This window comes from Delphinapterus leucas, chromosome 21, assembly GCF_059928025.1.
Source record: "Delphinapterus leucas isolate spDelLeu-1000000601 "Yukka" chromosome 21, BTC_Dleu_Yukka2, whole genome shotgun sequence".
Taxonomy (NCBI): domain Eukaryota; kingdom Metazoa; phylum Chordata; class Mammalia; order Artiodactyla; family Monodontidae; genus Delphinapterus; species Delphinapterus leucas.
This window is the reverse complement of record NC_143149.1, coordinates 7,866,051-7,882,601: the sequence shown is the minus strand read 5'-3', so window position 1 is coordinate 7,882,601 and position 16,551 is coordinate 7,866,051. Positions and strand designations below refer to the sequence as shown.

Here is a 16,551-nt window from a genome sequence, read left to right as displayed (position 1 = left end):
TTTGGGCCTACTAAATTTGTTAGGCATCATACAAAGACTGTAGAAATGAAGCCAAAACAAAGTTGAAAACAGAATGTCCAATCAAATGATCTATCATCAACCATGTTATGCTTTAGCAATTATGTTTAAAAGTTATAAAGTAACATGCACGCCCCTCTTATCACTCATAGTCGTGTTCTGACACAGTAAAAGAATTTGACGAAGTAAAAGAATGTCATTTGAAAGTGTAAATAATGCATGGCAACAATTAAATTAACTCTAGGTGTTTTCCTTTATTCAATAGATAACTATGAAGCTCTGAATAGCTGCGAGACGCTGGGTGAGGCATTCTGAGGAAACTATGAGATAAATAAGATCATTTTCCAACATTAATAACACTAAGTATTTGAAATAGGGAGAGGAATTCTGTTTTACTTTTTGATATTGCTATGCCAGGCCATTGGTTGCCAAACTTCTGCTACATCTTCTCTTTCATAAAATTGGGAAATTTGTATTTTCATGGAAATTGATGTGGTTAGAATGTACATGCTTTTTGTAAAAATAACAAATCATCCTGAAACAATACCTTATAAAGTTTAACAATTTGGTCAATGCAAGTATTAACACATGAATAACTTATTAAAATAAATATTCAAATAAAATGAAAAATGTGTATTATATTAAGAATCTTTAAGGATCATACGCATGACAATATCCCATGCATACTGGGAAATATAATTTTCATCAGGACTCTGTAAGCATAATGTTATTAATTAAAATTACACCTCATATAGAGATGTATAGGTAAAAATTAAATTTCTGGTATTTTCCTTATTTCAAAATTATCAGTTACTTTCAGATTTTGAATTCTCTTTGATCATCTATTAGGGATTAATTTATTGTTTGATCAATCATTGCCAGAACTAATAAAAGTATTTTAAAAGTTAGTAGGAAAAATATTTAGAGATTATAGTTTTAAATATGAATACTGTTTTTGCCTTATCAAATTACTAGCTTCTGTGCTTCTCGTGAAAAGCAAAAAAATCATGTTTATCAAAACCCTAATGGTTTAATGGTTGTTAAATCACATTGTTGCCAAATAAGAAACAATTCTGCTAGGATATTTGTCTACGTTTCTAAGAGTTTTTCAAAAGTTGATTTAATTTTTTTGTTGTTTTTCTGATCTCAAACAGTGAAACTTGGCATATTTTCTAAGCTGACTGATATTTGGAATACTGAATATTTTTGTAAACAAGACATTGTGAGAATAGGCAAGAACGCAAGTAGTTTTGAAACAATCATGTTGTAACCAACAGAGGAAAAGAGTATTATACCAAGACAGTTCTCAAAAACGACTTATAATTTAAATAATCAGGGTGGAACAAGCACTAAGATTATTCACATCAAGTTCTGTAACTCTAAAGAACATTTTAAAGGCTGTGAATATCTGTGTTTTGGGTTATGATTCATTTGCTAATAATTCATTACAACCTACGTGAAACCCAGTTAGCTAAATGACTCGAAGGGACTTTGATTCTACCTTGTTATGTTCAAACACATGAGAATAATTAGTAATAGAACTTTACATAGAGAACAAAGTATCACTGAAATATACTCTTTCTTCCAAGAGAGTTGTTGCTATGCATTATGCAAACAGAAGGGGATCAATAAATGTTTATTACAAGGTCCATGAGAGTCCAGGTTTGCTTTTGTTCCGTGTTGAATCCCTTGTGGCTAGAACAGTATCTGGTATCTATTAAGTAGATGTTGTAGAAACATTTCTTGAAATGAATGAATTTGAGGGTCCATGAATAGGTTGCTAGTCCTTGAGATGGAGAATTCAAGCGTGTTGAGATATCTTTTGGAGGCAGAACTGCCAGGATTGTTGGTGGATATTTGGAGGAGAAGACAAATGAAGAGGAGTTAAAGAAGATTCCTAACACAGGGTTTTTCTGACCAGGTTCAAAGGCACATTTGCAGAAAAGGAGTACAGTTTGCGGTAGAAGTTAATATGTCTGGTTAAAAGGAAAAGTGGCATCCCAAGCAGAAGATAATTATGAAGTAATATAAGCCCATCTGGGATCCAGAGGCAAGGTTTTGATTGACATTATACACTTGAGAGTGTGATGCCTACAGATAGAATGTTCAGTCCAAAAGGACTGATGGAATCTCTTAAGAAAAAGGGTGAATATGGAGAGAAAAAGAGAGACCTCTCCCTCCTGAGAGCTTGATGTAGTCAAACAGAGAAAAGGAAACTGGAGTAACAGCCAGGAGAAATTCCAGACCTACCTTCAACATCTGGGGCCACCTTAAGTGTTCTCCACATCGAGCCCAGCATCTAGGAGACAAAACAGAAAGTGACAAGTCAGATGAGGGGCTCTCCATAAAGACCTTCAGCTCAGTAAAAATAAAAGTAAATGTATCATCAACAAAGAACAACTGTCAAGTACTCCTGATGTTCTGTACTTGATGTTAATTTTAGGAACCTGAAATGAGTCTTCCTCAGGAAGCCTTTGCTTGCAAAATATACTCCAAGAGGAGAAGGGGTTTTGTGTGTCCTGCCACATGCTATTGCCCACTTGGTTCTTTACCAGAATAGAATTAATTGCAAGCCCTGAGGCGTGGCTTCTATAAAGCACTTTCACACTAAGAGTCAGAATCTCCCCATTGGAGCCAGAAAACCTTGAGCCTTAGTCTCCACATCTGTAAAATCAGTCTCATTCATTTGACCCTGCAGAATTCTGTGAGGTTTAAAATTTCTAGCATCCTACTCAGTACCTCATAAAATCTCAATAAATGCTATTCTAATAATAAATATCTTCAAGTTTTTAAAGTTCCATGTCACGTGGTTAAAATAACATAACTGTCTTTGAGATTAAAACATGATTTATCGTAAAGAGGGCTTTATGTCTTATACTGTTTTTGAAACTTAAGATACTTTTTCAATTGGCTGCACCTACTTTGAAATAAAATATGATCTGGAAGTCTCTCCTACAATATGATAATCTTGGAAACTAAGTTTCTAGAAATTGTCTAGAAAAAAAAAGTGTTTTAGGTAGGATTTCAGTGGCATGAGGTACTGGATCTCTACATTTGATACTGATCTTCTGAGTATAAAAATAAACATGAATAAAACTACTAAGAATACCCCAGTGCCATGTCTATGATAACAATCAAGAGACTGAATCAAGATTGTGGTGTTTTATTTAGGTAAGCTATGCTAAGAAGGATCATTACATCCTCTCCATCAGGATTACTTAACTGAAGTTTGCATGAATAGAATTTACCAGGCTGGGGAGCTCAAGGGGCGGATATAATTACATGTTTATTTTCACTAACCTTTAAGTAAAATTTAGCGTCCCTTTCTTCTCCAAATAAAAGTTATTAAACAAATGTATATACCTATATAATTATATATAGTTACATATATACAGTCAGTCACAGTCTATAATTAGATATAATTAGAAATTACATAAGACAGACATTTCACAATGCTGAAAGATATTTCCAACACATTGCTTAGATCTTTCTGTTTGGCTCTCCTGAAAAATAAGAAAGACAACAATTTCTGGCCTAGATGTAATTCTAACTAAAAAATTAGATGGAGTATATTGTGTTAAAAATTCATCAAGTCAGGGAGACCTTCAAAATGGTGGAGGAGTAAGACATGGAGATCGCCTTCCTCCCCACAAATACATCAAAAATACATCTACACGTGGAACAACTCCTATAGAACACCTACTGAACGCTGGCAGAAGACCTCAGACCTCCCAAAAGGCAAGAAACTGCCCACGTACCTGGGTAGGGCAAAAGAAAAAAGAATAAACAGAGACAAAAGGATAGGGACGGTACCTGCACCAGTGGGAGGGAGCTGTGAAGGAGGAAAGGTTTCCACACACTAGGAAGCCCCTTCGCGGACGGAGACTGCGGGTGGCGGAGGGGGAAAGCTTCGGAGTCACGGAGGAGAGCACAGCAACAGGGCTGCGGAGGGCAAAGCCGAGAGATTCCCACACGGAAGATCGGTGCCGACCAGCACTCACCAGCCCAAGGGGCTTATCTGCTCACCTGCCGGGAGGGGCAGGGGCTGAGAGCTGAGGCTCGGGCTTTGGAGGTGGATCCCAGGGAGAGGACTGGGGTTGGTTGTGTGAACACAGCCTGAAGGGGGCTAGTGAGCCACAGCTAGCCGGGAGAGGGTCGAGGAAAAAGTCTGGAACTGCTGAAGAGGCAAGAGACCATTGTTTTGCGGTGCACGAGGAGAGGGGCTTCCTGCTCTGCGTGCCCACAGGGGGCAGAGCACTGCCTAAGCGAGTTCCAGAGACAGGCGCGAGCCATGGCTATCAGCTCAGACCCCCAAAATGGGCATGGACCGCTAACACTGCCATCATTGCCACCAAGAATCCTGTGTGCAAGCACAGGTCACTACCCACACTCCCGCCCCCACGCCAGGAGCCTGTGCAGCCCGCCACTGCCAGGGTGCCGTGATCCAGGGACAACTTCCCTGGGAGAACACAGCGTGCCTCAGGCTGTTGCAATGTCACACCAGCCTCGGCCGCCACAGGCTTGCGCCGCATTCCAATTATGACTACTGTAACCTCCCTCTCCCTGGCCTGAGTGAACAAAAGAGCCCTAATCAGTGGGTCCTTTAACCCCGTCCTGTCTGGGGGGAAGAACAGATGCCTGGGGTGGCCTACGTGCAGAGGCGGGGCCAGGTCCAAAGCTGAACCCCAGGAGCTGTGCGAACAAAGAAGAGAAAGGGAAATCTCTCCCAGCAGCCTCAGGAGCAGCGGATTAAATCTCCACAATCAAGTTGAGGTACCTGCATCTCTGGAATACCTGAATAGACAACGAATGTTCCCAAAACTGAGGCAGTGGACTTTGGGAGCAACTGTAGACTTGGGGTTTGCTTTCTGTGTCTGATTTGTTTTTGGTTTTATGTTTATCTTAGTTTAGTTTTTAGTGCTTGTTATCATTGGTCGATTTGTTTATTGGTTTGGTTGCTCTCTTCCTTTTTTTTTGTTCCTTTTTTCTCTTTTTGTGAGTGTGTGTGTGTGTGTATATGTTTCTTTGTGTGATTTTGTCTGTTTAGTTTGTTTTTACAGTTTGTTTTGGGGTTCTATCTGTTCTTTTTTTTTTTCTTCCAAGCAGTGCAGCTGGTAGGGTCTTCGTGCTGCAGCTGGATGTCAGGCCTGAGCCACCGAGGTGGGAGAGCCAAGTCCAGGACATTGGACAACCAGAGATCTCCTGGCTCCATGTAATATTAATCGGCAAGAGCTTTCCCAGAGATCTCCGTCTCAACACTATAACTCAGCTCCACCCAATGGTCAGCAAGCTCCAGTGCTGGATGCCCCATGCCAAACATCTAGCAAGACAGGAACACAACCGCATCCATTAGCAGAGAGACTGCCTGAAGTCATAATAAGTTCACAGACAACCCAAAACACACCACCGGATGTGACCCTGCCCACCAGAAGGACAAGATCCAGCCCCACCCACGAGAACACAGGCACAAGGACACCCCACCAGGAAGCCTACACAAGCCACTGAACCAACTGCACCCACTGTGGGCAGACACCAGAAATAACAGGAATGACAAAACTGCAGCCTGAGGAAAGGAGACCACCCAAAACAGTAAGTTAAACAAAATGAGAAGACAGAGAAATATGCAGCAGATGAAGGAGCAAGGTAAAAACCCACCAGACCAAACAAATGAAGAGGAAACAGGCAGACTACCTAAAAAAGAATTCAGGGTAATGATAGTAAAGATGATCCAAAGTCTCAGAAATAGGATGGAGCAAATACAAGAAACGTTTAACAAGGACCTAGAAGAGGTAAAGAGCAAACAAACAATGATGAACAATACAATAAATGAAATTTAAAAATCTCTAGAAGGAATCAATAGCAGAATAACTGAGGCAGAAGAACAGACAAGTAAGCAGGAAGAGAGAATAGCGGAAATAACTACTGCAGAGCAGAATGAAGGGAAAAGAATGAAGAGAATTGAGGACAGTCTCAGAGACCTCTGGGACAACATTAAACGCACCAACATTCGAATTACAGGGGTCCCAGAAGAAGAGAAAACGAAAGGGTCTGAGAAAATATTTGAAGAGATTATAGTTGAAAACTTAACTGAAGTGGGAAAGGAAAGATTCAACCAAGTCCAGGAAGTACAGAGTCCCATACAAGATAAATCCAAGGAGAAACACGCCAAGACACATATTAATAAAACTATAAAAATTAAATACAAAGAAAAAATATTAAAGGCAGCAAAGGAAAAGCAACTAATATAATACAAAGGAATCCCCATAAGGTTAACAGCTGATCTTTCAGCAGAAACTCTGCAAGCCAGAAGGGAGTGGCAGGACATATTTAAAGTGATAAAAGGGAAAAACCTACAACCAAGATTAATCTACCCAGCAAGGATCTAATTCAGATTGGACGGAGAAATTAAAACCTTACAGACAAACAAAAGTTAACAGAATTCAGCACCACCAAACCAGCTTTACAACAACTGCTAAAGGAACTTCTCTAGGCAAGAAACACAAGAGAAGTAAAAGACCTACAAAAACAATCCCAAAACAATTAAAAAATGGTAATAGGAACATACATATCAATAATTACCTTAAATGTAAATGGATTAAATGCTCCAACCAAAAGACACAGACTGGCTGAATGGAGACAATAACAAGACCTGTATATATGCTGTCTACATGAGACCCACTTCAGACCTAGGGACACATACAGAGTGAAAGTGAGGGGATGGAAAAAGATATTCCATACAAATGGAAATCAAAAGAAAGCTGGAGTAGCAATTCTCATATCAGACAAAATAGACTTTAAAATAAAGACTATTACAAGAGGCAAAGAAGGACACTACATAATGATCAAGGGATCAATCCAAGAAGATATAACAACTGTAAATATTTATGTACCAAACATAGGACCATACATAAAGCAAACGCTCACAGCCATAAAAGGGGAAATTGACAGTAACACAATAATAGTATGGGACTTTAAAACCCCACTTTCACCAATGGACAGATCAACCAAAATGAAAATAAATATGGAAACACAAGCTTTAAATGGCACATTAGACCAAATGGACTTAATTGATATTTATAGGACATTCCATCTAAAAATAACAGAATACACTTCTCAAGTGCACATGGAACATTCTCCAGTATAGATCATATCTTGGGTCACAAATCAAGCCATGGAAAACTTAAGAAAATTAAAATTGTATCAAGTATCTTTTCTGACCACAACACTATGAGATTAGATATCAACTACAGAGTAAAAAATAAAAACACATGAAGCTAAACAATACACTACAAAATAACTAAAAGATCACTGAAGAAATCAAAGAGGAAATAAAAAAATACCTAAAAACAAATGACAATGAAAACACAATGCACCAAAACCTATGGGATGCAGCAAAAGCAGTTCTTAGAGGGAAGTTTAGAGCAATTCAATCATACCTCAAGAAACAAGAAAAATCTCAAATAAACAACCTAACCTTACACCTAAAGCAATTAGAGAAAGAATAATAATAATAAAAAAAACCCTGACATTAGCAGAAGGAAAGAAATCATAAAGATCAGAGCAGAAATAAATGAGAAAGAAATGAAGGAAACGATAGCAAAGGTCAATAAAACTAAAATCCGGTTCTTTGAGAAGACAAACAAAATTGATAAACCATTAGCCAGATTCATCAAGAAAAAAAGGGAGAAGACTCAAATTAGAAATGAAAAAGAAATAACAGCTGACACTGCAGAAATACAAAGCATCCTGAGAGACTACTACAAGCAACTCTATGCCAATAAAATGGACAACCTGGAAGAAATGGACAAATTCTTAGAAAAGTACAACCTTCCAAGACTGAACCAGGAAGAAGCAGAAAGTATGAATAGACCAATCACAAGCACTGAAATTGAAACTGTGATTAAAAATCTTCCAGCAAACAAAAGCCCAGGACCAGATGGTTTCACAGGTGAATTCTATCAAACATTTAGAGAAGAGCTAACACCTATCCTTCTCAAACTCTTCCAAAATACAGCAAAGGGAGGAACACTCCCAAAGTCATTCTATGAGGCCACCATCACCCTGATACCAAAACCAAAGATGTCACAAGAAAAGAAAACTACAGGCCAATATCACTGATGAAAATAAATGCAAAAATCCTCAACAGAATACTAGCAAACAGAATCCAACAACACAATAAAATGATCATACACCATGATCAATGGGGTTTATCCCAGGAATCCAAGGATTCTTCAAAACACGCAAATCAATCAATGTGATACACCATATTAACAAACTGAAAGATAAAAACCATATGATAACCTCAATAGATGCAGAAAAAGCTTTTGAGAAAATACCACACCCATTTATGATAAAAACTCTCCAGAAAGTGGGCATAGAGGGAACCTACCTCAACATAATAAAGGCCATATATGACAAACCCACAGCAACATCATTCTCAATGGTGAAAACATGAAACCATTTCCTATAAGATCAGGAACAAGACAAGGTTGTCCACTCTTACCACAATTATTCAACATAGTTTTGGAAGTTTTAGCCATGGCAATCAGAGAAGAAAAAGAAGTAAAAGGAATCTGAATCGGAAAAGAAGTAGTAAAACTGTCACTGCTTGCAGATGACATGATACTATACACAGAGAATCCTAAAGATGCTACCGGAAAAGTATCAGAGCTAATCAATGAATTTAGTAAAGTAGCAGGATACAAAATTAATGCACAGAAATCTCTTGCATCCTTATACAGTAATGATGAAAAATCTGAAAGAGAAATTAAGGAAACACTCCCATTTACCACTGCAACAAAAAGAATAAAATACCTAGGAATAAACCTACCTAAGGAGACAAAAGACCTGTATGCAGAAAAGTATAAGACACTGATGAAAGAAATTAAAGATGTTACAAACAGATGGAGAGATATACCATGTTCCTGGATTGGAAGAATCAACACTGTGAAAATGACTATACTACCCAAAGCAATCTACAGATTTAATGTAATCCCTATCACACTACCAGTGGCATTTTTCACAGAACTGGAACAACATATTTCACAATTTGTATGGATACAGAAAAGATCCCGAATAGCCAAAGCAATCTTGAGAAAGAAAAACGAAGCTGGAGGAATCAGGCTCCCTGACTTCAGACTATACTACAAAGCTACAGTAATCAAGACAGTATGGTACTGGCACAAAAACAGAAATATAGATCAGTGCAACAGGTTACAAAGCCCAGAGATAAACCCAAGCACCTATGGTCACCTTATCTTTGATAAAGGAGGCAAGAATACACAATGGAGGAAAGACAGCCTCTTCAATAAGCAGTGCTGGGAAAACTGGGCAGCTACATGTAAAAAAATGAAATTAGAACACTTCCTAACACCATACACAAAAATTAACTCAAAATGGATTAAAGACCTAAATGTAAGGCCAGACACTATAAAACTCTTAGAGGAGAGCATAGGCAGAACACTCTATGACATAAATCACAGCAAGATCCTTTTTGACCCACCCCCTAGAGAAATGGAAATAAAAACGAAAATAAACAAATGGGACCTAATGAAACCTAAAAGCTTTTGCCCAGCAAAGGAAACCATAAACAAGACAAAAAGACAACCCTCAGGATGGGAGAAAATATTTGCAAACAAAGCAGCAGACAAAGGATTAATCTCTAAAATATACAAGCAGCTCATGCAGCTCAATATGAAAAAAACAAACAACCCAATCCAAATGAGTGGAAGGCTTAAATAGACATTTCTTCAAAGAAGATACACAGATTGCCAACAAACACATGAAAGGATGCTCAACATCACTAATTATTTGAGAAATGCAAATCAAAACTACAATGAGGTATCACCTCACACTGATCAGAATGGCCATCATCAACAAATGTACAAACAACAAATGCTGGAGAGCGTGTGGAGAAAAGGGTACCCTCTTGCACTGTAGTGGGAATGTAAACTGAAACAGCCATTATGGGGAACAGTATGGAGGTTCCTTAAAAAACTAAAAAATAGAACCACCATATGACCCAGAAATCCCACTACTGGGCATATACCCTGAGAAAACCATAATTCAGAAAGAGTCATGTACCACAATGTTCATTGCAGCACTATTTACAATAGCTAGGACATGGAAACAACCTAAGTGTCCATCGACAGATGAATGGATAAAGATGATGTGGCACAGATATACAATGTAATATTAGTCAGCCATAAAAAGAAACAAAATCGAGTTATTCGTAGTGAGGTGATGGACCCAGAGTCTGTCATACAGAGTGAAGTAAGTCAGAAAGAGAAAAACAAATACAGTATGCTAACACATACATACGGAATCTTTAAAAAAAAATTGGTTCTGATGAACATAGGGGCAGGACAGAAATAAAGACGCAGACGTAGAGAATGGACTTGAGGACACGGGGAGGGGGAAGGGTAAGTTGGGACGAAGTGAGAGAGTGGCATGGACATATATACACTACCAAACGCGAAATAGATAGCTAGTGGGAAGCAGCCGCATAGCGCAGGGAGATCAGCTTGGTGCTTTGTGACCACCTAGAGGGGAGGGATAGGGAGGGTGGGAGGGAGATGAAAGAGGGAGGGGATATGCGGATATATGTATACACATATCTGATTCACTTTGTTATACAGCAGAAAGTAACACAACATTGTAAAGCAATTATACTCCAATAAAGATGTTTAAAAAAATAGCTTAAAAAATTCATCAAGTATTATAGAATTTAAGAAGTATAGAACTTTATATACAACCTTTCAGGCTTGCTATAAAAGTAAAAAAAGAAATCAAAAGAAATAGAATTTATACTTCTTATTAACAATAGTGAAGAAAGATTTTCATATTGAGCTAAAGAATTATGGACTAGTAGGAAACTGATTCTCAAGTTTTTAAATCATACACTTAGATTTTAAGTTGTTGTAAAATCCCATTACTGTTTAGAAGCTTATTACTAGGATAAATTAATCTTAAACAGTAATTATGGAAGACTTCTGTACTTGAAAGGTACACATATTTCTCTTGTGATTAAAAAAAATACATCCTTTTTCTTCCATTTTCCTTACAAAAATTTTTTTCAGTAAAAATACTTCATCCTGTTGTTATTTTACAATTGTCTTATTCTTCTTTCCGGTCCTGCATTTGCTTTTGTGAGGAAAGTAATCTAACAATTTCAACAGTTTAACTAATTGGTCCTGTTGATTCAGTTTTAGCAAATATTCCATTTATAATGTGTAAATTATGCTAATATCATTTTAGGTTGTATTTAGGACTTAAGCTAAGAATGCTAGGAAAGAGTTTTTTTTTTTAACCATGTTAAGTATCAATTCTCTATCATATGTATGTAAATTACAAAACCATACTCCTTTGAATTCTTCATGGTTTGACCCAAGTACAAGTGTGATGTGATTATCATAAATTTTAACACTCTACATTAAGGGAGTAATTAAACACTATAAACAACTTGATTTGTTACCTTCTTTTGGGGGGAGGTGTTTCTGAAAAACATGTTTTATATTATTTAACAACTATAAAATAGGAATGAAACAAATGTTAGAATTCTTCTAATCTTTGATTTTAAGTATGAAATGGCTTTGACTCATACTCTTCAGGTTTCTTGGATTCATTTTATTATGTTTGAGGGCCCTTTTTTACGCTGGAGGGTTAGCTTCACAAGACAGGATCTTATCTAAGTCACTCAGGATGGGTCTGAAGCACTCAGAACAATGTCTGGAACATAGTAACCCCTCTGTTGGTTTCCTGTCTGCTATTCTGAATGAAGAGAATTAAAACACACAGTGAGACATAAAGATGGAACATATCCACTTTGTAGTTGACTATTTTTATGTAGACACTCCAATATTTAATATTTAGTAATGTCTCCACTAAACTCTTACTGAGCCACTTGCATTAGCAAAGACCACTCTAGGAATGATGAGAGGATGTAACTTTTAATGAAATGAGACATGTTCACTGAAAATGGAATTGCTGTAATGTCTAGAATGGGAATTAATTCCATATTTAAAGGTGACCAAATTATGTTTAGTCAGATGACTCTCTTCTGAAATCTGTTTTTCTCACCCTTTGCCAGAAACAATGAATAACTTAATATGTCTTTACACTGATGGTTGAGATCTGCCATGGCTTTGAGTATATGCTCTTTGAAGAAAGCAAGATTTATCACATTTAAAAGGATAACAGTTGTTATGTGATCACCTAACATTTTTACCCTTCCGTATTAGCTAACACACACTTAAAGCTTTTTTCTATATTAAGGGAAAAAAAATCTGTACAGCTTGTATTACTAAATGTATATTCTGTAAACATTTTTAAAAGCTTTTTTTTTTTTTACTTCTAGCAAATTTATTTCACTTACTGCATCTTTCACTTTTCCCTTTGGTGCTAAAATCCTCAGCTGTGCTCATTCATTTCTCAGCAACAGTCACCTCACTGATGAGATTATTTCTTAACTGTTTTTTTTTCTTTTAACATCTTTATTGGAGTATAACTGGTTTACAATGGTGTGTTAGTTTCTGCTTTATAACAAAGTGAATCAGTTATACATATACATATGTTCCCATATCTCTTCCCTCTTGCGTCTCCCTCCCTCCCACCCTCCCTATCCCACCCCTCTAGGTGGTCACAAACCACTGAGCTGATCTCCCTGTGCTACGCGGCTGCTTCCCACTAGCTATCGATTTTACGTTTGGTAGTGTATATATGTCCATGCCACTCTCTCACTTTGTCCCAGCTTACCCTTCCCCCTCCCCATATCCTCAAGTCCATTCTCTAGTAGGTCTGTGCCTTTATTCCCATCTTACCCCTAGGTTCTTCATGACCTTTTTTTCCCTTAGATTCCATATATATATATGTGTTAGCATACTGTATTTGTTTTTCTCTTTCTGACTTACTTCACTCTGTATGACAGACTCTAGGTCCATCTACCTCACTACAAATAACTCAATTTCTTTTTCTTTTATGGCTGAGTAACATTCCATTGTATATATGTGCCACATCTTCTTTATCCATTCATCTGTCGACGGACACTTAGGTTGCTTCCATGTCCTGGCTATTGTAAATAGAGCTGCAATGAACATTGTGGTACAAGACTCTTTTTGAATTATGGTTTTCTCAGGGTATATGCCCAGTAGTGGGATTGCTGGGTCGTATGGTAGTTCTATTTTTAGTTTTTTAAGGAACCTCCATACTGTTCTCCACAGTGGCTGTATCAATTTACATTCCCACCAGCAGTGCAAGAGTGTTCCCTTTTCTCCACACCCTCTCCAGCATTTATTGTTTCTAGATTTTTTGATGATGGCCATTCTGACCGGTGTGAGATGATATCTCATTGTAGTTTTGATTGGCATTTCTCTAATGATTAATGATGTTGAGCATTCTTTCATGTGTTTGTTGGCAATCTGTATATCTTCTTTGGAGAAATGTCTATTTTTAACTCCGTTTTGATTTTCACTTCAAACCTGCTTTTCCTATCAACATACTGTGGCCATGATTTGTTTTGTTCATTTCACCAACCTGAATTTTACTTTTGAACTTAAAAATCCCCTTGGTTCCTGTGCATTTCTGCCTTTTAATTTTCTTTCTTCTTATCTTTAAATTCACTTTCATTAATATTTAAATGCTTTGAAGGGATGCTTATTGATTAAAATGGCTACTCTTTCAAAAAAAAAAGAAAAAAAAGCTTTAACCCAATACATGATTCACTGTAAGCAATTTATCAAAAGATTTCAGGAGACCTGATTTTCCTCCCTTTTTACAGAAGGAGTAGAGGTTGTGGGATCTGTTCAGCTGCCCTGGCAAGTCTCTGGGTTGATGCCACTTCAATACCTTTCTTCTTTATAAATCAAGCACCATAAATGATATTAGGCAATATCATAGTATTCCAGTCCGTGATGTGTTTAAATCTCTTTTCAAGTATTGGTAGGTTGTCTATTTTTTAAAATGTTTTAGTCAGAGAAAGGAATTTTAGAACCATTCACACAAGAGAATTTTGAATATATCTATCATATTATGTAAGTATGTTATATATGTCATATACAATAGATGATATATGCCACAAATATATAGTATATACCATATAAGTACAGTATACATATATTATATGCCATATATATGTATATACACACATAATGTATATATAGAAGGAAGATGGATTCTGACAAAAGTTAATACATAACACTGCTTAAATAATTCCCAAGGTTCATACAGCTTAAAATAAAATTCTTAATACATATCTAAAAATAGTCTTTATACTACTCAGCCATAAAAAAGAATGAAATGATGCCATTTGCCACAACATGAATGGAAATAAAGCTTATCATATTAAGTGAAGTAAGTCAGACAAAGATAAATAACATATGATATCACTTATATGTGGAATCTGTAAAATGATACAAATGAACTTATTTACAAAACAGAAATAGACCCACAGTCATAGAAAACAAACTTATGGTTACCAAAGGGGAAAGGGGTGGCAGGATAAATTAGGAGTTTGGGATTAAGAGATACACACTACTAAATGTAAAACAGATAAACAACAAGGGTCACTGTACAGCACAGGGAACTACATAGTAAAATCTATTGTGCCCCAAATTTCTGAAGGTTTGGTCATTTTTAGATTACATATATTGTCACAATATTTAAGTCTTCAGGTATGTCATTCGTTTCCATCAAGAATGTTCAAAATCTAATTTAACGTAAGCCTGATATTTAGAAAATTTTCAGTATTTAAAATACTATCCCTGATTCATGCACTAACCAGTAATGGGCTGGTCTAATCAGTTTACCCACATTCAACCATTTGGGATAACTGAGGTGTATATAATATGACTTGTCAAATTTCCATTAGAGAAAGATTTTTCAAAATGTACATTATTCTTACAATCTAAGTGAGTGCTAAGACCTGCCACCATTGTTTCATGAAGTTAAAAATGAAAACGAAAGTATCACCTTGTGGATAGGGTGTGGGATTCAAGAGGAGGGAAGCCGGGGTGACTTCAAGCCTCTTGGTCTGAGCAAAGCGCAGGACGGAGTTGCCACTGACTGAGGTTGGAAAGACTGAGTGAGAAATGGGTCTGAGGCAGGGAGCGAGGAATGGCTCGTTTTAGCGCATGTTGAATTTGAGATACTCATTACACATCCAAGCAGACGTGTCAAGTAAGCAGTCTAGATATAGGCTTCTGGAGTTCCTCAGAGACGGTTGTGTGGGAGGAGTAGACGCGGAGTCATGAAAAGCCAAGAAACTGTATTGGATCAGCCTTGGGGGAGGATAAGCAGAAAAGAGAGGAGGGGCAGGTGATAAGGCGTGATGGGGAGTCGCTGGATGTGTTTTTGCAAAGGAGGTTAAGGAGTGGATCAGGTTAGACTGAGCCTGCAGAGAAGGTCTTCCCGTGGAAGGCAAAGGATGCAAGAGGGCCAGTCAAGGGCGAAGAACAAAGACACATGGGGAAAGGACATTCAGTACCGAGGCCTGCCCATGGAAAGAGCTTAGACAAACAGACTAGTCCCCTCTTCTATCTGAGCCTAATTCCTCTTCCTGCATGCTTTAATTCCATAATGCCATTGCTCCTTTCACCATATGCAACTTCTCTTTGAATCATTTTTTCTCTCTCTTAGAAACATCCACCCGGTCCCTGTTTATATCCTTCAGCTAACTGGCAGGTCACACCTATAGCCACATCCTTTCACTGGGGCACAAGTATCAACCCTTCCGTTTCTTGAGGACGCTGAGCCATCACTGATTGTCAGTATAAAGTCTCTCACACACACACACCCTCCTTAGGTTTTGGGAGGTACACATACAGATCATACAAGCGTGTTACACAGCAAACCTCTTGCTTTTTGATGTAACCAACAATCTAGTCTCAGAAACCATTTGAGAAACTGCCTACTCCTTTACAAAACTCTGAATTTTGTATAATTTCTCAGAGATATTTGAATTTACATTGCTACTTATTATTTCAATTTAAACCTACCAAAATCCCACAAAAATATTATTAGGAAGTAAACATGCCACAGAATGTTTGCACACAGTACTGTGCAAATGCAGATAAATTATACTGCATCATGAAAAAGTTACAGTAAAACTCAAAACCTCATGAATCAGGTCACACAGAAAAATGAAGACAGTCTCTAGGCTGGTATGTCTTACACTCTGGGGTATACTTGATTAAAATTTCCTATTCACATTTGCATCTCTTCTCCTGTCGAAATACTATTCAAAGTAATTCCCCAATCAAACAATGGCTCTCTCTCTCTCTCTTTATATATATATATATATATATATATTCATGTGTCTGTAATACACACAACTTTATTTTGCATTGATTCAATAGCCATGTATGCATTCTCAATTTGTGTTCTGGGCAACTATATAACCACCAAAAGAATAAAATAAGACTGTACCTTTTCACAACATAGAAACCCAGGAAGAAAGACATTATATAGTAATAAAATGCTTTCCCAATTTCAACTCAACCCATAAGATGATAAATTCCTGTGTGTAGAAATGTAATCATC

The 16,551-nt window shown here is 37.3% G+C and overlaps 1 protein-coding gene across 1 annotated transcript in view; it reads right to left on the bottom strand.

The window, feature by feature from the left end:
• Positions 1–351: 351 nt before the first annotated feature.
• Positions 352–16,551, bottom strand: part of LOC149744422 (uncharacterized) — a 485,722-nt gene continuing 469,522 nt past the window's right edge. The window contains exon 4 of the mRNA XM_089903593.1: positions 352–2,317. Within this exon, the coding sequence (XP_089759719.1) occupies positions 2,216–2,317 (102 nt within the window). The 3' untranslated portion in view covers positions 352–2,215. The remainder of the gene's footprint in view (positions 2,318–16,551) is intronic.